General features: G+C 38.2%; 1 protein-coding gene across 3 annotated transcripts in view; it reads left to right on the top strand.

The window, feature by feature from the left end:
* The window catches only part of ARHGEF25 (Rho guanine nucleotide exchange factor 25), a 177490-nt gene that overhangs the window by 120557 nt on the left and 30220 nt on the right, over positions 1-26713 (top strand). For all 3 annotated transcript variants that reach the window (XM_072407295.1, XM_072407305.1, XM_072407314.1), the window contains 2 exons: positions 15408-15727; positions 19905-20003. In XM_072407295.1, coding sequence (XP_072263396.1) covers positions 15408-15727; positions 19905-20003 — 419 coding nt within the window. The remainder of the gene's footprint in view (positions 1-15407; positions 15728-19904; positions 20004-26713) is intronic.

The raw sequence follows: 26713 nt of genomic DNA, 5'->3' as shown, positions 1-26713 counted from the left end.
TTAAATGGGGGTATTTGCTTCATGTTTCATATGACCTATCTCCAGTCATTAGTGTCTGGTCATATGCTTGTGTTCATGTTCAGATGTTCTCCAGAAGCATGATAAAATTTGCAGATGGCCCACACAATTACCTAAATACACAAATCAATAGCAGACATTTAAAAAAAATCCACTATAATTTGTTGTAAATGCCTACGAAAGTATAGAAATATGTTGTACATGCTTTAATATTAAACAAAAATGAGTTATATATTCTTCAATATATACATTTACATGATTTTCACAAACAGCTAGCATTCTAGTTTGATAAATTAAACTCCAGTCATTCGTTATACTGCTTCACTTGGTCTTTGCTTCTTCTTCTTTGGCCGAACAGCTGACTGACAGGTGACTGGGTAAGCGGTACCATTACATGATTTCCAGTGTGGGGGTGAGAAGTGTGCACATAGCAGTTATTTGCATCCAAACGAATATTATAGAATATATTTATATATTCAATATATTTACCTAAAGGTTATTATATTATTTCCTGGGTAGTTCTGGTTTATTTGTCTCTCTAACCCTTCTTTCTTTTACCATGAATAAAGTAACAAAGGTACTCTTTGTTTAATCCAAATTGCCATATTGTTAGTAGGAAGCACCTGACATGTTTTAAAACCAGTCCCTTCCCTCAGGTTGCACATCCTGTCTAAAATGATGTGTGTACAGTGCAATACCATTGCCTCTTTCCTTTATTTATTCATTGGATTTTCTTTTACATAGATGGTGTACCCGCTGGAGGAATTGCCAATAACACTAAATGTTTTAGGAGTTGGTGTGTGTGACAGGTTCATTTTACACCAAAAAAAGTACAAAGTGTAACAAAAAGTTACTTTTTTTTTTTTTTTTTGAATAGGTCTAAAAAGATAAGTGACTGCTGTACAGCACAGTTGTTTCTTGTGTAGACTCTAATGTCTCTTTTCCATTAGCTATGCCATACCTGACTAGCTCAATCTAGTTGGAGGTTTTCACACAAGATTGCTTTTTTCTTAATCGCGTAAAGACGGTGTTACACTTGAAAGATGAAAGCATCTAAACAAGAATTAAATCCTATATTGAGGCTCTGTATATTGCACTACTTATGTGGCACTTTTCATAATGAGTATCACATATCCACATTTGTTCATCTTCTGAATAGATAAACCTCCTTCGAACTATACCAAAGCAAGGTCTCCCCCTGTCTGTGTTCCCCCTTCCTCCAGGGACAGTTTTAGTACCCCAGTGTTACTAGTAGAAAGTTTAGTAACCCCTACCAAACTTTTAAATACACAGTTACAACACATAGGTAGGGACTGTTTTACCTTCTAAAAGTGAAACGAGTAGTTCAGTGGAGGGTGCGGCTCTGCCTCTTTTTTTTTTGCCACACACAGCCATCCCTTAATCTGTCCAGCATGAAGGACATTCAAAATTTGTCGTTGGAAAGGATCTTTCATGATCCTTTTCCAATGACAAAAGACTGAACGATGCATGAACGAGCACTGTATATACAACGCTGTTCTGCTTTATGGAGGTGGGAGAATGATGGAGTGGCACCCTGCTCCCTTTCTCTCCTTCACTTCCATTATGGTCGTTCGTCATCTGTTGGTCCACCAGAACGAATCCATGAACGACGAGCGCTGTACACATGCCAGATTTTCCTCTGATATCAGCCCTGAGGCGATCTGACGTGTGTACGTAGCCTTAGTAGATGGACTGCCTGCACAGCAGTTGACAAAATAAATAGTCCCACCCCTAGCTTGATTTTATTTCCTAACTGTTGTGTGGTAATACAATAAAAATCGGATTTCAGGTAAATATATCAGTTGAATATAATTTACAGACTTTTCCAAGAATAAAACTTTGTATTAGGTTTCATATATTTAGACAGATTTCTTTGATATAGCTTATATACAGCCATTAGATGAAAACACTGTGTGCCTAATTGTGGTTTTCATTTGTGCAGAAAAGAAAAGGGTTCTGATCTGTTAAAATGACACCTGATTCATTTTGTTCCAAATTCATCACATTACAGAAGTCATTTCTGTCAGAGATGATAGCATTGTGTAATCTGGGGGAGTGAGGGGAGATTTTCTCATTTGTTCAGATTAAAATGCAAAGCCGCCTTATTGCCTGATGCAGTGACATTCCCTTCCAATAAAAGTACTTAGTGTAATGAATTGAAAACAAGTATCATTTTCCTTTATTGTATAAGTGATCTATGCGGATTGTCTGCTCTGTGATCACCGGCACGCTCTCTTTTCTCTGGAGTCTGGCACGGACCTCATTTGTGATTTGTAATTTTGGCATTTCTTGCAGCACATGGAATTTTCCATCTTCTCTTCTGTAAGTCATAGAACATCTGGCAGCGAGCAATAAATATATTTGCCCAAAAATCAAGAACACCAATCAACACAGTCTCTGGAAGGCAAAATATACAACTGGATTTGTATAACATTGCACATATTGAAGTCTGTAGCTTTCTAAGTATAGAGAAAGCTTAACACTTTAATAAGAAGAGATAATGGTATTAATGCATAACTCCTGCCAAAACGTCTTGTTTTACTTTGGGACAGAGAGGGGAATGGTTAGAACTCTAAAACAGGAAGGAAAAAAATATATTTGGTTGATTTGTAGACACAAAACAAGTTTCACCAGAACCCAGGCTCTGGGGAACTGGGGAGTCAATAAACTGGTTTCTGACCATTAGGATCCAGCAGGAGAACTGTTGGTAATGCCACCCAAACAATAGCTTCACGTTTTTGAAGGATTTTTGATAAAATTCTGTTTCTATTATTTGGATTGAAATTTACAATGGAAATCTTCAAGCAAACATGAGTTATCTAGGATTTTTTTTTTATGTTTCCTATAGTCACATGAAGTGGACCTCTGGAAAATGCACTGATGTATCCAACAAGCACTGCCAAATTGCCTAATTACAAAAGTGGACCCCACCATCTTTCCATTTCATGGATGGCGCTCACTGTCAATCATGGCCTGACCATATTGTTACTACCTTCTCTCAGGGGAATCTCTGACCAAATTTTCTTATAAATGGGATCAGTTAGTTAAAGATAAAACGCACTAATTTATAAACATATGTCCCCATGTGCAAAAGATCTAGCTAGATAAACCACTTTCCACAAGTAATGTGTGGGAAAAAAAACATTCAAACACCCTAACCTTAGGGTCGAAGAAAGCAGAGAGTTTCAGTGGTATTAAGCATATAATCATCATACCAACTTTATTAATACAAAATTCATAAAAACAATTTATCTTTCCATGTAAATGGAGTGGAAAGCGTCGGGTTCAATTTAAATATCTGACTGCCATATTCTGAAGCTCCTGGTTCAATTTAATATTTACCACTATACAAAGAAGCGTCTAAGTAAGGACTTGTCCTAAATACTATTTTCTTGTACTGTTTGTACTTTGTGCAACCTGTCCAAATCTTTATGTACATGGAAAGAGAAATAGTTTTTGTGAATTTTGTATTAAGAAAGTTTGTATGATAATTTTATGATTAATAACACTGAAATTCCCAGCTTTAAGTGTTTGAATGTTTTTTTCACAAGTCCAAAAATAAAAGGTATGTGTAAATTTTTTTCAGAGGACAATATACACCTTTATTTAAAAGGTTGGTGGTGAGTTCAGGTTCCTCTCTCAGGCTTGTCCTGCAAATATTAAGCCTGCTGCAAACCTTTATCATTTGATACATGCTCTGTCCTGGCTAATGCAGTGCAGATAGTCATATAGATGTATTCTGGATTATGTTTGTAAGCTGTACACATTTATTGATACAAGTATATGGTGGTCCACGGCTCTGAACAGTGCACCCCCCAGCAGGGTCAGGAAAAGGCCTCCGCTGGGGGGGGGGGCGCACTGGCCAGAGCCGATGATCACGTCACTGTTGGGAAAGTGTCTTCCCCTTTAATTGACACACGGCTTCCCACGCATTCACGGTCCAGAGTCCATGAAATTAGTGGTCCTTTACAATCAAAAGGTTGATGACCACTGATATAGCGCAGTGGTTGCCAACCTTTTCGGACCCACAGACTATTAAAATTACCGTCTCTGGGGAGCTGGTTATCAATTAAAGGGGAAGAAACTTCCTCCATAGTGAAGTCATGATGCCAGAACCCGGCAACTCTCCCATCACAGATCTGAGCCTGGGATGAGTGGACCACCTCCCTGAGCCTGCGATCCATATGGGGGACATGGTCCGCTAGTGCTCCCCCCCAAGCAGGGTCCTTCTACTGACCCCCTCTTGGGGGCACGCTGGCCAGAGCCGTGGACCACCAGTTGGTGACAGCTGATAGAGAGTGTGTGTGCAACATGTAATTGCTTAATTCAGTGCCAAAGCAGATGTCAGAATGCTTTAATTATCACCAAATAGAGGGCTAATTAAAAAAAAAAGTAGACCCAAAGAATATTCTCCAATTTTTTTTCTCTAGTTTCGGAAAACTGACTGCTATGTTTATATTACCATATTTACAAATGTGGGAACAGAATATGGTCCTTGGTGATGAGACTTCTAAGAGTGAGAAGGTACTGTAATATCTCTTAGGTGTTGATGAGAAGCTCCATTCAGTCGAGTAGAGTAACTGTTCTCCACTGTCTACATCAGTGTACAGCTTCAGAAGTCGCAAACAAGGCATTTAAAGTATAAAATGGCATGTACTACATCTCAGCTCTACTGTTTTTTTTAAAGGTCAATCAAATTTTAAATATGGTGATCATGAACATGTAAATGTAAAAGTGGTGTCACTTATAAAAGTGGTGATTGTGCTGAAAAGAGGCTGATCCTCAATTTAATAAATGGGGCAAACAAAAAAATGCTATTGTTTATGTGTATCTTTCTTGTAAACGCCTGCCCACTTCTTTATACATAGGCCATTACTACTAAACTGTTTTTTGAAGTGTTTCTAGCCTGGAAGAAATCTTTTATTTCCTAGCAGTTCTTGACTAATGAAGTATTGATCCCATTATTCCCCTTGTTGTTAGATAGGACAGTGTTAAATACAAGCAATTAGCTCATCTCCTGTTCTATACTCCTTTATTTCACCAGTCCCAGCACAACAGGATGCATCTACTCAGCTGTGGTAAATTTAATTTGCAATTAAAATATTAGATTTCATATAATTTTACTATATTCAAGATTTAACAATCATGGAGGAAAAAATGCAATGAAGAGCCTGTTTTATATCGTATTTGATTTTAATGAAATATCTTTTCATAAAATATTCATATGATCCTTATTAACCTGCAATGACCTGCCCAAAAAAGATGAGTTTGGCATTTTGTTGCTGCAGTGAGTGATAGAACACCTTTCTTTAAGAAACAAAATGGTTGCCATTGATGACTTTGTTCCAAAAATGTATGTTGCCTAGTTGTTATACTAAATTACTATGCAGAGTTAGTAACCCTAAACAAGTTTGCAGATCAGGATCAACAGAGAAAAGTCAGCAATCTCTTTTTGGATACTTCCTCTGGTTTAGTGTCCCTATGCTTTCATGCAAGATGAGTTAGCCTAAAGCTACGTACACATGGCAGATTTTTATCGCCCGATAATCGGCATCGGCCAAATATCGGGACCTGCCGGATCCACGGACGATGGACGGCGACCGATCCTAATGAAAGGGAAGGGGGAGAGCGCGCAGCAGGGTGCCGCTCCGTCGCTCTCCCCCTCCCCTTTCCATAGAGCATGAACGGTGCTGTATGTATAGCACCGTTCATGCATCGGGTAGTCCCTTGTCGTTGGAAAGGATCATGAAAGATCCTTTCCAACGACAAAAATTGCAAGTGTGTACGCAGCTTAAGAGTCTGCCATCATTAGTAGATAAGTCCCTGTGTTCTATAATCTGGCAATGCTTGCAACTTGTAAAGAGAAAACTATTCCTGATGAGGATCCATACTTGAATAGCAAAAATTAGATACTTAAATGCTGGGATGGAAAATGTAGTAGCAAGTTGGCTACATCAGTTTGATTATGCGGTCAGGTGAATACCTTCATTTTGAAGACTGAAATAATGGATTCCAGGTTGCTGGGCAGGGTTCCCGTTTGTCTTTATTAACCATGCTGAGACACAAAAAAACAACTATTGCCTGCTTCAGAAACTTTTATATATGTTTTAAACCTCAAAAACCCATGCCAGCAGCGGCCAGTGAGTGTAGAATCTCAGCCTACCTGGTTTTAGCTATTTTAGCTTTAGTTCTGCCCTGGATTACGAAGTCAGCACCTAGTTTGTGTAATATGTGACTAATGGTAGAAAATAAATGGATGGTAAGCACAGAAAAAATATTCATTTAGCCATCCTCTGTTCTAACTAAATCTAAAAAAGGATGAGCTGTTTTACAGTATATAGATATACTTTAGCTTCAGCAAACTACTGTAATATTGTTACTTCAGTCCTAATACTGTGTCATGGTCGCACTACTCAATTAAAGATTACAAGCTATCCAAACACCTACAAACATCCAAGTACCTTCAAACGTATTGCTTTAGAATCTGCAGTTGCTTTCAGTCATGACAAAAAAGGTCCAAAGTTGGGAACATATGCTGGATGTTTTTGTCCTTAATTTGAGTGAAAATCTGGCACCATTACATCTGTCATGACGTTGTTTAGTGGTCTGCTATGCAAGATGTGGGACACAAAGTCCACTGTAGTTTCTGAATTCATGCTCCATGATTATTAAACGTCTCGAGTTTTAGCAAACAGTGTTTTGTGGGGTGATGTGAGAGGACCAAGCTCTCACACCTTGCATTGCTACATTCTTGAAATACTACTGTGCCTAAGAAAATACGTATTCCTCGTCTATTGTTCTGATATAAATATGTCTATTACAAAAAAAAAAAATCCTTATAATACCATTGCAGTTCTGTTTTAGTTAAACTCCAGGAATAGCCAGGCTTCTAGCATCTTTGGAGAGGGTAAGCTTGGGCAACCCGTGTAATTTTCTCAGTATAGGTTTCCTACTTAATGGAGTATGTCAGCTCTGAAATTCGGAAGAATTTATTAAAAACTCTGATGAACATTTAATTAGAATATCCCATGTGTCCATTGTTAACATTTAAATCTACATGGTTTGGACATTGCATAGCTAGTGGGGTAGAACATATTAAAATACAATTACTCCTTTGATTTTTTTTTTTTTTTACTTTATTCTCTGCCTGTACTTGATTTTTGTCTCTTAAGTAATGTAGAGACGTCTATGCTAAACTTAGAATGCCTGGCAGGATTAAAGAGCTGTCAGTGTTTTTGTTGGGGAGATTCACCTTCTCTATTTGCCAGTTGTGAGGTGAGAGGAATTCTTAATAAAAGCCCACAACTCTTTTGCAATGCATTAATGATTATTATGTGTTAACGTGCATTGCATTCGGTCAGACAATTGAAAATGACTGGGCTGCCAAGACACTAAAGTTCATTGTGGCGTGATGCAATGCAGGGGCCTTGTCTTAGTGTATTGGTGTGCCATTTAACATGAATGACACCACAGTGCTACGCATTACCATGTAGTGTGGCAATGAATACATTAACAAAAGTGTGGACATTTAAATGGGTGATGAGAGAAATTAACTCATGTTATTTTTTGTCCCTGGAGGGTAACATTTTATCTGAAGTTCTTATTTAAACTAAATTTAATGCTGCTAATTGACAATTAGTGCAAAAGTAGAGTAGTTGCCTGGAGCAGTGGATTCCTTGCCTTGTAGGATGGGTTGCCTTATTTGTATGATAAGTTTCTCCTTGTAACTTTCACACAGTATCTCCAGTATTATTTGTGCTATTCTTTGGGAATTGGGCCCATATTGTTACATTTGTAATTCTGAAAAACTCTTACACGCTTCAGCTTTCAGCTTTCCCTTTTGTTGCTTAGAAACTACAACTGCAGTCAAAAAACTAAGGATGCCACTGAAATTCATATATGGGAACAGTTTTACTTATCAAAGAATTAGTCATTTTATTCCACAAGTCTTGGTCCTAGCACACCTACCAAATTGCATAACTAAATCCTGCCCTCACTGTGACCACTTTGCAGATTACAGCACCGTTGTGTGATATATCCTGGTCCATGTCCTGCGCTAACCTGTGATTGGGTAATAAATGGGAAGCATGACATTGCTGGGGTGACACTCTGCCTTCTTATAGAAGTCCCTCTAGTTAGGTAACCACCACTATGCAGTGAATATTGTTTTGCTATGCATGGTAGTTACAGCATACTGATATAAGACATATTCAAGTCCTTTACATATGTAAAACATATTTCATGGTTTTAAGTATTTATAGCTGAAAAAGTAGTTGCTTCTTATAAGTGCTTTGAGTTCAGTTTCAATACAAACCACAGAAGGCTGATAGCAATCCATAATGAGCTAAATATGCATCAAGTTACTGCAAGACTGTACATCAGTGTGAACATTGTTCTGCCTTGTAGATCCACTGCAAAAATAATCACCAGCAAAAACTAATGCTCTTACCAGTCTCCATTTAGAAAGAAGATCTAATGAAGACCAGTTATGAGTTTTTTGGTTCCCAGGAGGAACATTGCTGTTGCTGACAGCTTGGCAGTTTTTATCTTTCATTAGCCAGCTTCACAGAACAGTTTTATAACATCAGTAAAATGGGCAGTGAATCACTAACTAATTGAATGTTCTCATATCATCTCTTGGCGGATGTTATATTCCAAATACACACGCCTGCGTACGCACACACACATCATCTGCTTTGAGAAAGCTTCAGGAGATTTTAAAAGGATGTGATTATTAAACTCTATCTACAGTAATCCATTGTGTTATACAATAAGCTCTAAAGCCCAGATATTCCATCAACGAGCACTGTACACATTACTGTTCTTTTCCATGGAGAGGGGTAAAAGGGAAGGGTGGATGAGCATGTCAGACTGTAACTTTTGTTTAAAAGTGGACCTTTTCCATTCAAGGGCTACTTTTCCTCAGTACCTGTTTTGGAATGTACACAAAACAGGTACACATTAGAAGGAGAGAGTAAAGCATGCTGAGATTTGAGAATTAATTATTATTCATTGCCTTTAGATGCACTGGTCATTGAGGACTTCTTGTAAAACTTACTTGTTGTACTTGTATCTTCTTGTACTTGAATAAAAGGTGGATACTATTCAGTTGCATCTCTACAACTCTGGAAAACCATAGTGGAACCAATACGTATATATGGTTCTCTTAGGTATCCTAAGCCGTATCTCAAACAGAATTTGTTTTTTGTGCTTTTTCCACTGCTTTCTTCCATGCCAGTAATTTTACCAATGCCTGCAGCCATTAAACTGTATCACTCCCAAGTGTGTCATATCTGTGCATTAAAGCCAAAAGAGGGAATTCCAGTTAAAATCAGTGTGTTGTGAGTGGGAGGCAGTAAGTTATGCCATACCCATAAGCTTATTACACTCAGTATACAATCTTCCTAGAAAAAAAACAACTTTCACTTGCCCTAGTATTTGTATTGTTGGACTCCTGTTGATTTATGAAGGAATTACATTGTTGAACATTATGTTTCATTAAACATAACAGGCAAATGAGGCAGCCAGAGGGTATATAGAGTGCCCAATAAAATGTAGACATTCTCAAATAAGGTTCTGCAGAATCCTAGGTTCCTAGGTTCCTACCGAGGTTGCCAGGGGTTCCTTAAGCAGTGGCTGACTAACCTCTCATAAGATGGTGCTTCCGTAGTTCTTGGGCCAGCACCACTTGCCAGAGTCATACACATAAAATGAAAAACATTGTAGCTGTCTGCAAAGGTGTCATTCTTACCACTAATGTATGTATTAGGTATTCTTCCCACTGGCAACCAATGCAAATAGCATTTTCCTATTAAATATTTATAGCAGAGGTTCCCCAACATCAAAAATCTAATTTGAGGGTTCCTTAAGTGTAAAAAGATTGAGAAAATTTGGCCTATAGAGCTGTCTAAAGCTACGTACACACACCTAACGGTTCTTGCCCAATAATAGGCTCAGGGCCAAAATCGGGCGAGAATCTGTCGTGTGTACACTGCCAGTCGTCCATCGTCCAAACAAGCGTCCTGGCCGATCCAGGGACGATGAACAACTAATGATCCCAGTGCAAGGGAAGGGAAAGAGCGTGCAGCAGGGTGTCGCTTCGTCACTTTCCCCTCTGCATAGAGCAGAATGGTGCTGAATGTACAGCGCTCATTTATGCATCGTGCAGTGCTAGTCGTTGGAAAGGATTGTGAAAGATCCTTTCCAAGGACTAATATTGCACGTGTGTATGCAGCTTTATAGCAGCGTTAGCAGCCAGTGTCCTTCTTTTGCTTAAACTGGAATGCTTTGGTGGCCCAAGTCTTGCTTTTAGGTGCAGGTTTTTACATACCAGTGTTCTACATGCCATACAGAGGTTACCAGTATATAATAAACTCACAACAGTCTGTAGTCCTACACCTGATGTATCTATATAATTTACTTCTACATCCCTACTGAATCTCATTTTGATAACCGCTATGTGGCAAGATCAAGCTGCCATAGTATGACAGAGCTCATAACAGAAAGATGACATGTTACAAGACAGTTGTTATTTTACATAGGATTGCCACATTACTGGAAACTATTATGACAGAAAGAAGTGCTTGTTACCGAACACTGTCAAGTTAGAAACTACTACTCAGTTACTAGAAACTGATTACAAGAGACTAAAAGTCTGCTACAATATCATCATTTTCTTAACATGCACAAAAGACAAGTGTCCTGTTGCATTAAATGAAAACCAAGTATGGGGATACTGTATTACAACCAAATCTGTGAAATGATTCTTATCTTCATATCTTCTTCTTCAACAGGATACCTGTTTTGAATTCCATATAAGTTACAGGTGTCTGAACTTCTTCAGAACTCTACTGCTTGGAAAAAATTATATTATACAGACCCCTCTATAAAATGGTTGCAAGGTTTAACTTAACCACCTTTTTTCTCTTTATTTTCTCTTGAATCCTTACTGTCCATTCTAAACAGATTAAAGGAGATTACATGATCACTAATCCCAAAGCAAAATATTACATAACGGTACATGAAAGACCTACTAGAAACATTCACATATGTCAAAGAACAACACTTAAAAAAATATGATTGCTGAATTGCACAAAAATTATTGTTTTTTGTTTTTTTTTTTTGGAAAAGTTAAAAAAAAGATGGCCTCCTCATACGTACACAGTTTACTATGTGACAAAGCACACCCCAGGTAAACACATTTGCATGCGATTGTAGTTTTTACTCCAAAAGAGATAAAGGAACCACACAGTCAAAAGTGCCTTGTTAGATTCTGGAACAACACCACGACCCACCACAGCTGTGTTCATAAAAGTAGCTGTGTTTCCACCACTCCCATTTACTTGAATGACCATGGTTGTGATCAGGTAGAGCCGCTGGTCTGAAATGGCCCTTAATCTATGTGATACTTCTTGCCAGGAAGTCAACTCTGTGTTTAAAAACATTCAATATTCTCATTTTTACTTGATGGGATGATACATGGCTGTTTCTTTGTGCTGTAGGACAATGGTGGTTTTGGGGTTTAAATCCCTCATCAAAAAGTATTTCATGCAATTGCAGTTGTTCTCCTCTCCCATACCCTGTTACCCGATACTAATTTACTCCGCCAATCACCAAATCCAATGCAATGTTGGTGCTTGCAACCGAGTTTAAGGAATGTGAGAGAAGACGCTGGGTAATAGAAGTCTTGGAATGGAGCAGCAGTGAAGTCATTCCGTGACACCACAGAATTCGGTTTAGTGACTAGTTTAGTTAAAGGGCAGCTTACTCATTACTACTGTGCCGCTGTAATTTTGAAGATCCTTTGTTTTGACAATATTTTGGTACTTAGCCATAAATGTTGTCAGCACTGTTTCCATTACCCTCTGGTATATTTAGTGGCCCCAGGCTTACAAGACCCACACTGTATAGGAAGAGTATCAGTATCATATAATTTTTTTCCCACACATTTATTGGTTTCATTGTCCATCATTGTCACACATTTTGTCATTTTTTTCCCTGCTGGCTGTCTAGCCTCTATCTCTAATCTATCACTGTCTTTCTATCACTATCTGGATAAATATTACATGACAGCAGCATGCTGTGCTTGATGCCTAAATGTTCCTTGTCATTCTCACCAGTGATGAACACATGGTGCTCCTCCATCGTCACCGGTTACCATGGAGATGTGTCCTGCAGTGGAATTCAGCCCACACAGACATGAATCAGTCATTACATGACCCAGGTCTGGCACTCTATCCTTTAACCCACATTAAGTTTATATACTACATGTATATCAAGAAATCCCACGTTTTGTGATTCATTTCCTAATTTCTCAAAGTTTTTCAGCTTTTGCTATTAAAAAAAATCAATTTCTTCTTTGTTCATTAATGTTACACCAGACTGTGTGAAGGGTGCCAGTATCTCGACTCATGGAGGTGTACTGAAACTCCCGGTTTTACAAAGCTGAGTAGTGGATTGTGTTCAAATGTTTCATCCCTTAAATATTTTAGGATTTAACTAAACTGTAAAAGGATTATTGTAGTTATGAAAAAAGTGTAATAAACACAAAAAGTGATGCAAAATGCAATATGTTACAGTTGTGACCAGAATGGAAATTTTTCCAGTAGGTACACCTGTTATGGTGAGTTTCTCCAGCAGGGATCTCACCTTTCTTTAAGACAGTGGTCCCCAACCTTTTGGAGCTCACGGACCACTGAATCTACGGACTCCGGACCGCGCATGTGCACAGAGCAGCGTGTCACTCAAAGGGGAAGAAACTTCCCCCAGAGTGATGTCATGAAGCCAGAACCTGCCCACTCTCCCATCGCAGGTCTGAGCCATAGACACAACTTGCCCAGCACTCTGAGCCTGCGATCTGTATGGGGGACATGGTCAGCGGCTCTGGCTGGTGCACCCTCCCGAACAGGGTCCTTCTCCTGACCCAGCTGGGGGGTCACCTGCCAGAGACGCCGACCACCGCTGGTCTCTGTGCTCACGCAGCCCAGCTGTCAGACAGACACGAACTGGGGGTTCCAACCTTTGGTACAGAATGTAAAGGGAAAGCAACCAACCACTCCCTAATTTATTCTAACATTAACCGTGGCTGTAGATATTCAGTAATGTATGTTTAGAATAGAAATAAATCAACTAATGGAAGCATACTTGAAGGTAATCCAGAAAACAGCATTTGTTTACAAGATCAATTTAAAACTAAAATCCCCACTTTCCTCATATAATAACTTTGTAGGCTTTACTAACACCACAACCTTTAGTTTCCTATACCATATCTAAATTCAAAAACAAAACTGTAACATGTTGCATTTTCCATTGGTTTTCTGTTTTGGGCAGACTTATCCCCCTTATTTCAATTTGGTAATCCCATTATTAACACACTCTTCCTGAACGGCTATACGTACTCCTTAACACTATCTATCAAGATAGCCATGGTTGCTACCCTACTTGGACTAAAAAAGTGCAGCCTTTGTTCATCTCCATCACTAGTGCTGATGGAACTGGATGGAAGTTTACAAAGAAAGATAAGGTCCTTTGTGCGTTTGTTTAAGTTCACAGGAAGTAACAAGAACATTGTGTTTTTATCAAAATCAGCAGATATTTTCCGTACTTGCTGAAAAATTTATTTGCCCAGAATTGACAAATGCAGTCACATAATCCTCTGGCTCCACATAGTTTATAGTCTAAAGCCCCACACCTATGGTTGCAAACCGTGTGAAAAACCCATTCCCACGAACATCACTATTACTGCTATGCAGCCAGGAGCAGCAAACCACATCACAGGTTAACAAGACATTGTTTTGTTGGTGCTTTAGTTCCAGGAACCATGCTGCTTCCAATGCACTGCAACATAGCCTCAACCATTTGGAAATGTGTGCACAAATTGGTTCCCTGCCATTCTGTTAAATGAGAGTGTCTGGGAGTGTGGTTAAGCCTGCGGTTCATTGTTGCAAACAACTGCAATTCTGAATTGTGCGTAAAGATTTGGGAATCCCTACCATTGTCGTTTAGCCATCAAGTGCAGTTTAAGTAGGAGCCGGTTAAACCACCAATATGTTGTTTGTGTTTTAGGAAGAAATTAGGCCCCCCCCCCTCCCCAATACTTATTCAATGCAGATAATGTTCTTGGGAACAGAAATTAGGACCCTAGTTTTGCAAGACAAGCATACTTATTTACCCTATCACTTTAGAGTTTACTGCAGAGATGATTTACTCTAAGAAATGATTTAGGCTAACCAGAAATATCTCTAAATATACAGTTGACAATTAAAAATCTGACCATTGATAATCTGGTTTCCTTCAGTTTTCAGGCATGAATTTCAGGTAGCATTTTCAATATAGGGAGTGCAGTACACTGTTTGGCCACTGGTGTTTTGATGGCACTGTTCTGCAGAAACAGCCGTTGGGTCTTCCTTACTACACTAAATACACGTTGAAACGTCTCTGCTACCTGCTCCATAGAACTGAGCCAGATGTCGGGTGCTGCGAGAGGAAGGCTGGCCTGTGTGTGGAGGTAAGTATAAATTTCAAAAATCCGGAATTTTCGAAAATCCGGCACTCCTCGGGTCTTGAGGTTGATGGATTTTTGAATGTCAACTGTAGACTTGTTAAGCTTAGCCCATTGAACAGGGAAAATTACTGTAAATGATAATAATCAATTAGATTTCTTCTTTCAACTAAACCTCTTGTTTAGAGGATGAGCTGCAAAAACATTTGGTCTAATGTAATATCTGGTGGAGAGAAAAATGGCATGTGTTGTTCAAGGTAGCCATTCATCTTCTAAGTTGTATAAAAAAATATAATAGCTTGATTCTAACAGGTTACCTGATCTTAGTGATAGACTTGTCCACATGTGGGTATTAGTCTACTTAGCCACACAATTTTGGAACAAAGTTTTATTTATTTGTATTTTTTTTGTTAGCATACATGAAAAACTTACATATGATTATTATTGACTTTGGACAGAAAATGGCAACATGCCTTGCTTTGTATCTAGTAAATCTACTTAATTAAATAATTACATAAAGCTGTAGTTTGTTTTTGTTAAAGGTAGAATTTATAGGATTTCTAAGTTGTTTAGCCTATGAAGGAAGATGCAAGTTATAAATATGAGCCTACAGCTGTCACACTGACAAATACAAGAATTTATGACAAAATAATTTCCAATATTTTGATTTTCTCCATAACACATTCTACTGTCAAACCAACTGTCCAATGTTTTCTTCTAATCTCTGGGTAATACCAAGGTCATGAATGTCCTTAATGTTTATTGTTAACCTGTTTTTATAATAAGAATATCTAAATGGAGAATAATATAAAATATTCATTGATAATCTAATAATGATCTCTCTCTTTCTCTCTTTTTTTTGTGCTAGAATCCTATTCTATTGCTGGCAGTGATGGCAGCATTTCAGCTTCCGTGGCTTCCATCCAACCTCAGCCCTCCACTAGCTCCGCACCTAGTTCCCCTGGATCCAGGAGGTCTGTGAGCACTCTGAAGAAATGGCTGACAAATCCAGTCAGAAAACTAAGCAGTGGCAGCCGCCTTGATCAGAGGCAGAAGAAAATTGAAAGTCGTCCAAAACGAGGCTTAACGGGCCGAAGAAGGAGTGCGGATGATGGCGGCAGGGGGAGCTTCGATCTTGGAGTGTTGCGGAAAATGGAGGACTTCACCCGGCCAGAAGACAAGAGTTTGGTTAGAAATTCCATTAAATTAAGGAAAAACGTTTAACTTGTTTAATCTATTTTGTGTTATAACTTTATATATTGAACTCCAGACAAACTTTTATGTTTTTTTTTTTCTCTTCTCCATTTGTCCTGGCCTGGTGACAGTTGTCAACAAAACTGGAGCTGAGGAGGAATTCTCCTAGTGAGAACACCTGCTCTGGGGGCAAATATCCGAAATAGGAATTCCTCTCCACTTTGTGTGGTGTTTAATGGACAGGACGCAAGGCATCTTATAGCATTAAACATACAGTATATGGAATATGAACAATAAGCAGCCAGTAATGGTTTTGTGGCAGCAGATAATAATACAAATGCCTTCACTCTTTCAGCATATAATTCATTTTTTTCACTGGTACGTTTAGTCACTGGCACATGAATCTCATTGCATTAGCTCTAGTTTAAAAACAACTGAAGTGGAATTTCTCTTGAAGCGTCAAGCTGTTTTTTTCCACAGAAAGGTGGGGGGAATATTATAGCACATGTTTAAAGCTAAACTACAGACAAAGAGCTAAATACACAGAGGAAATACATATAAGGGAGCTGTTTAAAACTGCAAAAGAATTTGTATTTCTGTTCATAAATTACTGAGATTTACAATTTAGCATGCTGCAGTTAAAGCATATTTAAATTTATGAACAATACCAAAATATATTCAGCTTACTGGTGTTAAGGTAACAACTGCTTAATTTTTGTAGGATTTTTTTTCTATTATTTTGAACTGGTGACTCTTGTCCTTGAGTGACAATGTTAACTCACCATACTGTATCTCTGGATTATCTTCCTAAAGCAGGACTATAGAACAACTAGCCCCTTTTTTTGTCTGGGGAAAATATGTTTTACCTGATCAAAAGGGAGCAAATAAGAGAAATGTTTTGTCACGATTTAACATAAGATTTAAAGAACAAATGCAGGTTTTGTCCATCCCTCAGCCTTCGACTGGACAGTAAAAGAATTATCATCAGACTCATAAACTCACTTTGCAGTCTTCCTCCTATCAACAGTTTCCTTGTAAGCATATGAACACTGGAAAACAACTTTAAGGTGCTGCTTCTTCCGCCCTCAGTCTGGAATCTGCTGTAAAATGGACTGCAAGAGGCTGGTATAAAGTCACATTTGTGTGCATACACTTCTTGCATTTTTATTTATATACAGTATTTATTAATGTGTTAATAAATACAAGGCTGCATTAATTTATTCCAGGTTCAGCCTCAAAAATGCACATATCAAGAAGCAAAATGGGTCTTTATTGGGTGTATGCCAATAAATGTAATTAACAGTTCTCGCATCCTTAGCTTCAATTGATAGGGTATTTGCCCACATATAGGAAGATTATTCATGTCTACCATTTTGGAATGGCTGGACTAGACAGACAGGTGGTGTAAGTGTTTGAAAGACTACCTGTTTTGTCAGATGTCCTCCAATTTTTTAAAATTTCTTAGTAAGTGAAGTTGCATAAAACGTGAATCTGAATGACAGTTCATACTGTTTAGATCTCAGAAAAAGCTGTATGCGGCGTGAATGTAACACAGAGTGCTAATCCTTCAGTGCAATGATTCACAGCTTGCGGAAGACTGAGTTCCTTACAGCTTCCACAATACATTATTCATCAGCAGAGAGAGCATCTCCTGTCATTCTCCCTGACTACATAAACCTTTTTGATATTGCCACGCCATAGTTATTTATTCCAAATTTTCCACTTCCCTTTTTAAGTCCTAAATATCATACATATGGTTACTGAAAGCAAATATTTTCCACATTTAATGTTGTAATAAAAAATCCCAGCTCTCCAAAGCAGATTGGCTGCTAAGCCCAGAAGCCCCTTGCTGTCAGGTCTTCTCACGTCTCACTCTGTTACCAAATATTCAATCACTGTTGTCTGACTGGAGGATTTCTCTCACAGGCTTTGATGAGAAGCTGATACCTTATACGTTCAGCTAAAGTGACAGTCAGTGATTTAGAGCTTCTTCTACAAAAGAGATTCAAGCATCTATGAAGTGTAATTACAGAGGCAATGAAATAGAAACCTAATTAAATTACACGTATTGTGAAGGTTTAATTGCTCGTTCACATATTAATATATTGTACAGGGTACTGAAAAGTTTTAGGATTTTTAGATAGTGGGGAATAAATGAAAATTGGATTTTGAAAGTATTAATAAAAGCTTAATGTATGCTAAATTTTAGGTAGGAGTAATCCTGTTTAGTTATGATCAGCTTTTTTGGATACTTAGGTGGAGGATTAAAATGTAAACCTTAACAATGAACTTCTATTTTTGATCACTCTTGCTTTATTAAATATGCCATTGAAATGGTTGCATTCAATAATTGTGAAAACTTTCAAACTTTGTTAGTTTCTGGTTTATGCACTTTTATCTAAAACAATGTTACCAGCAACAATTGGTTTCTGTTTACAGTACATATAGTTATCTTGTCTTAAATAAATTCTGCATCCATACCTAGATTCTTCATCAGCAACAATAGAAAGGTGAACATTTGTCTTTCCCATTTGTATTATATATAGAATTTGTCATCTTGAAGGTTCTTACGTAGCCCTTGCATTAAAACACTTTTCTCTTCTGATAATCACTTCCTTATTATAGGAGAATTATTCCCTGGTCTGACATTTTCACATTTTAGGTAGCCTGAAGGGATATTACTATGTAAAAAACAGACTTGTTAAAAAAAAGAAATGAGCCATAAGGGGCCTCAGAGGTATGATGGGCTGGTTCATCTGCAGGGCAATATAGATTAGGTAGTCTGTCTGGACTAACAGAGTCTGAAAGCTGTTTTTTGGGTCATGAACTAGCAGGAGATAATCCTTTCTTCTTGCCAGCAGTCTGTAGAAGGGATAAACTATTTCTACAAAATTAGGATGATATGATTTTATATATATATTTATATGTATATATATACATCTTTATTGTTTACCTAATATACCCGCACATTTGCTGCAGATTTACAAACTACATATTCATTCTGCAAACTTCCTGTCCACTTGTCCCCAAAGGGATTTATGCTGTACTCCAAATTCCAACCTTATGATCTTATGCACATTGATATTTCCTCATTTAGAAAGCCACCACAGGCAAATCTTGTCCTGACACATCTTGTGCTAGAAACAGTGCTAGAATTTTTGGGAAAGTGGCGTCCCTATCAGAAAACACGTCAGAACAGAATTTCTTCGCTAGATATTATTGATTTTGAAACTCTTGTGCAGTGTTGCTCTTGATGGCATAACTAATCTAACAGAAGTCATATTCAAACAAATCATGCTGTCCCCTGGTTTTCTGGGGGCATTGTATACTCCTGTAAGTGTTGGACCTCTGCTGTAATGAAACAGGTCATCAACCCCTGCCATCAGGTTTGCTGTCCATCAGGAGAATAATGAAGTTCAGTTTACATACCTTTACTGTTCCTCTTACTTTTTACCACCTTCTAAATCGAAGTGCAGAAGGTCCTGGGCTCCGAGAAGAGGACCCGTCACTGCACTTCGGATGCCACGTAGAAGGAGTTGAAATAACCTAGTGAAATCGTTGTAAAGATTAACTTTTTGGCCATTTGTTGACTTTCTGTCAGTTTGAACAAGTCCTAATAACCTCCTCTTTCTGTAGCAATGGGTTTTTTCCTAGATAATCCAAAACATACAGTAACAGTTCGTTCAGCCACACGTGTTTTTTATTCTTAAGTTTGGCCTGCACACAATGCCAGGTACATAAAGACATAGTATGATGAATTTGGTTTAGAGGCATTTAAGTGGCCTGTAGAATCTTTACCTCAACCCATATTAACATATTGGGGTTGAATTGGAACACAGGTTGCTAGCCAGGTCTTCTTGTCCAACATCAGAACTTGGTCTAACGAATGCTTATTTAGCAGATTGGGGAGTAATTCCCGCAGACCAAAGTTTTATATGAAGAATGAATGCTTTCATATCTGCAAAAGACTGATTCCTTATTTATGACTATTGGTTGTGAAAGGGTGTCCAACAAGCTTTATTAATTTTGGCTGATAGGTATCCACAAACCTCTGGCTGTATTCTGTAGAAGTACCCTATAAAAGTGCTCTTCTATACATGTATAAAAACTATATTTTGTTTACTTTATCAACACATATCACTTACATTTTTTGTAACTTTTTGTTTTTTAGGAATGGAAAGAACAAGATAATCCTGACAAACATCAATTGCCTGACATATCTTTCCTGTGCGACCTGCTGCAAGGGGCAAGCACAGAGCCTGACAATAAGGTGTGTACTGAATGATTTAAGTTAAAGGCCTCTTCAATCAATGTTGCTTTAATATTGCATTTGCTGCAAGGGAAGGTACCTTTGAGATATGGGTTTTGTCTTTTCCAGACAAATCAAACCATCTTTATGGGAATAAAACATGATTTCCTACTAACCTGCTATGGGACTAAATCCTTCTCAGGCTTTGCAAACCCAGATACGGGTGCAGTATCCTCGAGCAACCAATCAGCAACTATTTTTGGCAGAGTCTATTTTAACTGATGAAATTTGGGTGTTACTGCTGCATTTTTCCAATGTGCTGTAGTAAATAAACCTGTTTGTGCTATGTTAGTGTAGGGTTCAGCTACAACAGGAAAAAACTTGTTTGAATAAGGCCATTCATAGACTTATGCAGTCAAAAAACTTAATAAGTTTGTTTAGTTGCTAAAATGAAGAGTCTCCAATGACCCTGGCAGCAGTAAATTAGTAGAGAAGAATATTATTAGTGCAGTATGTGTCGCAACTTAAACTGCCTAGCAACCCAGCATTTACAAACTCAACAGTCCTTTTCTCTTCATTGGAAACATACACTAGGAAAATCCCTGTTACTGGATATAGAAACAAATGGCATTTGACCCCTTCCTATACCTAAAAATTATAAATACAAAAATTCTTAAAATCAGCAACAAAGGCCACTTTCTAGGTCATATTTTTGCATAGGGTAGGAAAAGTTAGGATTTGCAGGTTTTTATTGGCTTAAAGTTTTCGCCTTATATTTAAAGGGGACTAAACAGATGTCAGGTTAGGGTAAACTGAACATTCTGATTTTTGGTTTAAATGCATTGCTTCTAGGATAGCATTAGCAGTTTAATAGGTGCCTTCAATAATTTTCAGCCATTGTAAGTGATCACCAGGACAAAGCACAAGTAGAATCCAATTGGTGCCCATATAGCTTTAAAACACCTTTTTTAATTAAGTGCTAAAAAGATTCAAGCCTAATATTTTACCCACATTCTGTGGGCATCATGACAGGAAGAGGTAATCTTTCCACCATTTAGCCACAGATGGCAATAAAAACCTAAAGTGACATGAACACTTCCCTACTCTTTCCAAAAATGTTTTTGCCTTTGCATTCCAAGTGTTGACATTGAAATATCATTTTAAGGCTCAACTATAAAATGTTTAAGCGAAAGTGGGACTGAAATTGCTCACATACACAAGTCCTCTAAGCTTTTTATAACTCGACTTCAATATATGTGCATTAATAATTCACAATGTAGGTTCAAGGCCAGTAAAATACTCTACTTATTCCAGGCAGACAGTCTGTCTCTGGTATATCCCACATTCTGTCCTTAACCTCTCACTAACATTTACACCTTTTCAAGATAATCTGACATAGGTCAGATTGGTGGAATGGCAGGACCTGCCATATCACACTTGGCTATGGCATCTGGACAGTGAGGTAAGGTTCCTGAAAATGGTCCTTTTTGTGTTGCTACAAAAAGAGTGAGTAATTAGATTGCTGTTAAAGATCATGGAAAACCAATATCAATATTGGTATATATTTATAAATATATTGGCCTAATGCATATACCTGGGGTATCTATTCTTATTTAAATTAGAGGTGACTATGACCCAAACATCACAGCAGACTTCAATCCATGTACAGTGCTTTGTGAGGTTGAAAATTGCAAATTGGATACAAAAAGGCTCCCTTGCCTTGGTGAATACCAATTATTAAAATAATATTAAATGTAAACAGGATTTGTATAGCGCCAACATATTATGTATTGCTGTACATTAAATAGAGGATGCAGATGACAGATAGATGGAGACAGTGACACAGAAGGAGGAGAGGATCTGCCCAGAAGAGCTTACAATTTAGGAGGTGGGGGACATATCACACAATAGGAGGGAGGATATGGAGAAGTGGCTATGTAGTGAGGGTTTGAGAGACAGAAGAAGATGGGTAGGTAAGTTTGAAAAGATGGGAATGCTCTTTTAAAGGAGCAGAAAGTAGAAGCAAGCCGAATAGGACAAGGAAGGCTATTCCAGAGAGTCAGTGCAGCTCTAGAAAAGTCTTGGAGCCGTGCATGTAATGAGGTTATGAGTGAGGAAGTCATTAGTAGTTCATTGGAGGAGCGAAGAGAAACGGCTAGGGGAGTATCTTTCTATCAGGTCAGAAAGGTAAGTGGGACAAGAACTGTGGAGGGATTGGAAGACAAAGCACAGGAGCCTGAATTTGATTCTAAGGTGAAATGGAAGCCAATGACGAGACTACAAAGACAGGCATTAGAAGAGGAAGATATGAAGATGTCTTTTTGTTTATTAGCTCATCATAAATCTATTAGCTGGAAAAAGTATCCTGACCTCCTTTGATTTGCTAGCATTGTGAAGAAGTGTTGGAGTCTCCACTAAATATAACCTGTAACAGTTTTTTTAAAGTGTAAAAATACATATAGATTGTGGGCTTCAAAACAGGTCTAGTTACAGCTAGGTTCATGCAGCTAGCTGAACGGGACAAAAAACATTTGGACTCAAGGTGTATTTCAAGAATTCAAGTATACAGCTTTGTGTTCTAAAGAATTTATTTTTCACTTTGTTGTTTCAGAATTTCCAGGTTTTATACACTGCCTAGCCAAAAAAGGGGTTAAACACTCTAATATATAGTTGGACCACCTTTAGCTTTGATTGTGCTATAGACATTTGTTGTGGAATCATTTAGATAACCACCATCAAATAAGTACCCCAGGATGACACACACTAAATGATGCAGTAAAGACCCCTCTAACAATTATATATTATTCTTAATAGACACTATGTATAAGAGTTTTTAGGTGGATGCCAACATCATATGTTAAAAGTTTTTAGTTAAATATTACCATAAAACATTGCCGTTTATCATAATTACATTATAAAGACACATTTCATTTTTCCTCATATCAAAGTCGCAGCATACGGCTACTTACATGTTTGATATACTTGATATATCATATATCATACAATACTACATTAAATCTCAGATTACAAATCCACAAACTGCAGGGTTGTATATCAAACAAGACAAGATTTTGGACACAAACAGTAGCACTGTAGATGATAATCAGCTTGGGCGTTTAACAGTACCACTTTAGATGATAATGCCTTTTGCAGAACATTGTCTGATTCATAATTGTATTGGTACTGGAATATCATTGCCATCCCACAGGAAGATATCATATGGAAAAAGTCTCCCATGTCAAACATCTACCTTACTGACTATTTGAATAGTCCCAAAGTGCTTGTAGCATACTTGGCAAGGCTGATATCCCTGATAGCCAAAAATCTCATATCAGCATGATAGTCTGTAGGTGTGAGCCAAAACACTACCTTTATAGACAGCTGAAAACATCAGAAAAGTGATGCAGTTGGCTCTAAGCTTAGTGTTGTTAGGTCCAGAACTATGCAGGTATCTGGTTTACAGGAGTGTTGCTCAGATGTAACCAATATTTACACACTTTATTTAGCATTATTCTTTTTCACGTAATCATACATTGAATATGCATAAGGAGCTTACAGCTTACCTGCTTATTCCTTCAGCCTTCTATTCAACTATTGCTATAGTGCACCATTCCTCTCCACTTTTTTCCTGGGTAATCTGGTGGTCTGATAACCCCTATTTGTGATATGGTAGAGTATTCCTAAACACACAAACTGCAGGGTCTTTGACAAATGTGATGTAGAAATGTCACTAATTTAACAGAAGTTTTCACTGTCTGTGTCCCAGGACTGAAGGCTTCCTTCAAACTTTAACAAATGCAAAGCAAATATTTTGTAGCAATGAACAGTTATCCGAGTTGTGTCCGTTATTCTGACCTTATTCATATCAACACACTGCAATGCATTGAGAACATCGGTCAATACTTCGTCTGCAATGTTTGATGTTCTTTTAGTTTGCACCCTACTTCATGCACAGTGTACCGCTCTGAACTGAACATAGGGCTTAATTTATAATCTCTGTAAAGTAACCAAAATCTTCACTTAGGCCTAGTACACAGGTTGATCTTTACTTTTGATCCAGTAAAATGATTGGATCTGATGTGAACCTGAACTGAATTCAACAGCCAGCCTATCATAAATAAATGATCATATGCTGATGAATATTGATTAAAATTTGTGTGTACAAGTCATTAAGCAAATTTGTTTGGTAGTTCTCCGCTGTCCTCTTGTTTACACCAGTGGTCACCAACCTTGCAGGTCGCAGATTCTGGACTGCGGGTCTGGGCCTGCGATGGGAGAGTTGGCGGGTTGTGTTTAGAGATACAACCCACCCACTGCCCTGAGCCTGCAATGTCTCCGAGGCTCTGGCAGTGCGCCCCCCGAAACAGGGTCCAAACTTCTCCCAGAGTCCCAGAGTGCCGTCATGATTCCAGAACCCGCCCACTCTCCCATTGCAGGTCAGAGCTAGAAACACAACCTGCTCACCGCACTGAGCCTGAAATCTGCACGGGGGACATGGGGACATGGTCTGCGCCCCCACCCCCAAGCAGGGTCCTTCTCCTGACCCCACTGGGGGGTGCACCTGCCAGAGCCATGGACCACCGCTGGTCTATGTGCTCTCCCGGCCCAGCTGTCAGACAGCCATAAACCGGGGGTTGGGGACCTCTGGTTTATACCATCCCCACCCCACCATTAGCAAGGATCTAGTTGTATTGACTAGACCTTAATCAGTTATCACTCGAACAAGTTATCCCAGCTCATCATGTTCCACAAACAACTAGAACTTTCTATCCCACTGACAATCCTCATCAGGACAGACAAAAAAGATAAATCCCAGTTAATATTAGACAGAAATAAAACTATCCAGAGGTTCCACCTCTTCCCTACTCTATTTACAAGGATAAATGTCTTGACTATAGATAATTTAGTAAATACAACAGCAACATGTAAACAGCCACAAAAACTAGAGCTGTGCGAAAATAGCAGGTGCAAATCTTACAACACTATTTATAAACCTTTCCTATTCTATTAGTGACATTTACTATGCTGGTCAAATGCATGGCAGATGTTGACACATTGCCCATGTTTTCTAGGTATAAGCCTGGCTGGGAGCAATACTGAATTTTATGAAAAAGCTAGTTTCATAATTCCCAGAGATTTCAGCTTGTACTTGTTTGTAAGCTTTTATTGCATTGATAGATGCTTTTTACCAGAACGTCTACATTGGCAGCATTTCTTCTGCTGATCAATAATATATGGGACAGAGAGGCAATTAGGCTGTACATTTCATGCTTCGTTTTCTATGTTACTGTACCAAGTAATAAACAGAGCAGTACATTTACATTTCCTGCCAAGTTCATTTACTACACAGGCTAAAAAATACAATATAAATGCAAAGAAATATTGCAACCACAGATACAAAATCATTACATAACAGATACATTTTCATAACAAAATAAACATTTGTAATAATTTATCAGTGAGTTGCACTGTGCAGTAGTTGTGAGGAATACATGATTATTGCACACAGCTTCTCCCCTTGGGTACCCCAGCAGCCCACTCCACTTAGGCCATCGTAACAAAAGACAGACATCAGTTTGTGCTAGTTAATGAACACTGAATAAAATGATCTATTTACAAATTCTTAGCAAGATATAAAAAAAACTTTAAAACAACCAGCTTGCAGTTGAAGGGTTTTGAAGAGTTCTGCAAGTGTTAAATACTTGTTTATTTGTCAAGGGGGATGTAAATAGGCTTTTACTTACTATATCCTTCATTCTGGTACCCAGTGAACCACTTTTTTATGTAAGAGCACGGTGGGTGGCTGGCCTGCAACCTCGGACCATAGTGGCTTGTGGAAGCCACTATGGTGGCTTAGTGGGATCTAAGTGGCATCGGGCACATGGAGGTGGAGCCTTTGGGGGGGTCGCTGTCAAGGTATAAGTTAAGTCAAAACAAACATACACAGACATATACATTTATTGAGGTGTACAAGTACCAGCGATTTTGAAAGTAGTCATTCTGGTGCCACTTTGATTTCTGACATTTTGGGCTGGTCAGAGATTGATGTTTTTTGCATCATTATAAGCCGAATATTAAATCAAGTGAAAGTAATATTAGTTAACCTAATGCAGAGTCCAGATTATCCAAAGCCCTTTTCTACTTACTGCCTTTGATATGCTGTCTTACCTACTGTCCTACTTCATCAAAGAGACTGTTTTCAATGTTTCATTTGCTCCAATTCAATAGACACATTTTTAGAATGAGAGTGTATCAGTTATGTAAGAATAGATATTGAATGGTTTTTCAAAATGTACTATGGTTAAAAGGATTCTCCTCTCTTTTTTTACACCTTTGGGTAGGGAACCCAAAGTGTATCTCTAGCCAAAATGTTTTCAATAGATTTCTCTCTTTGCTGTATGTGTACCTTTGGGGAGATTCCCTGTTTCCTGTTTTGAGGAAAATCATCTCGTCTCACTGGAACATTCTAATCTTCAAATTGAATTTTGACAGCAAAAAAAAACTGCTAACTATAATTACTGACTGTAGACTATAGGATTATATCAAATTGTGTGCTAAAAACTGTTTGAATTTTCGCATTTACACTCATTTTCACTAACACCCCTAGGATTGAGGTCACAGGCATAAATGGAGGTGACAGACCTCACACTGAAGTAGCCATGTTAAGTTAGGTGAGAGAGATTTTTTTTTTCGATCAATGGACAACTAGATACCAGACTGGGTCTCCTAAT

The sequence above is a fragment of the Pyxicephalus adspersus genome, chromosome 1, assembly GCF_032062135.1.
Source record: "Pyxicephalus adspersus chromosome 1, UCB_Pads_2.0, whole genome shotgun sequence".
Taxonomy (NCBI): domain Eukaryota; kingdom Metazoa; phylum Chordata; class Amphibia; order Anura; family Pyxicephalidae; genus Pyxicephalus; species Pyxicephalus adspersus.
The sequence above is the reverse complement of the archived record's forward strand: the minus strand, read 5'-3'. Positions and strand labels throughout refer to the sequence as shown.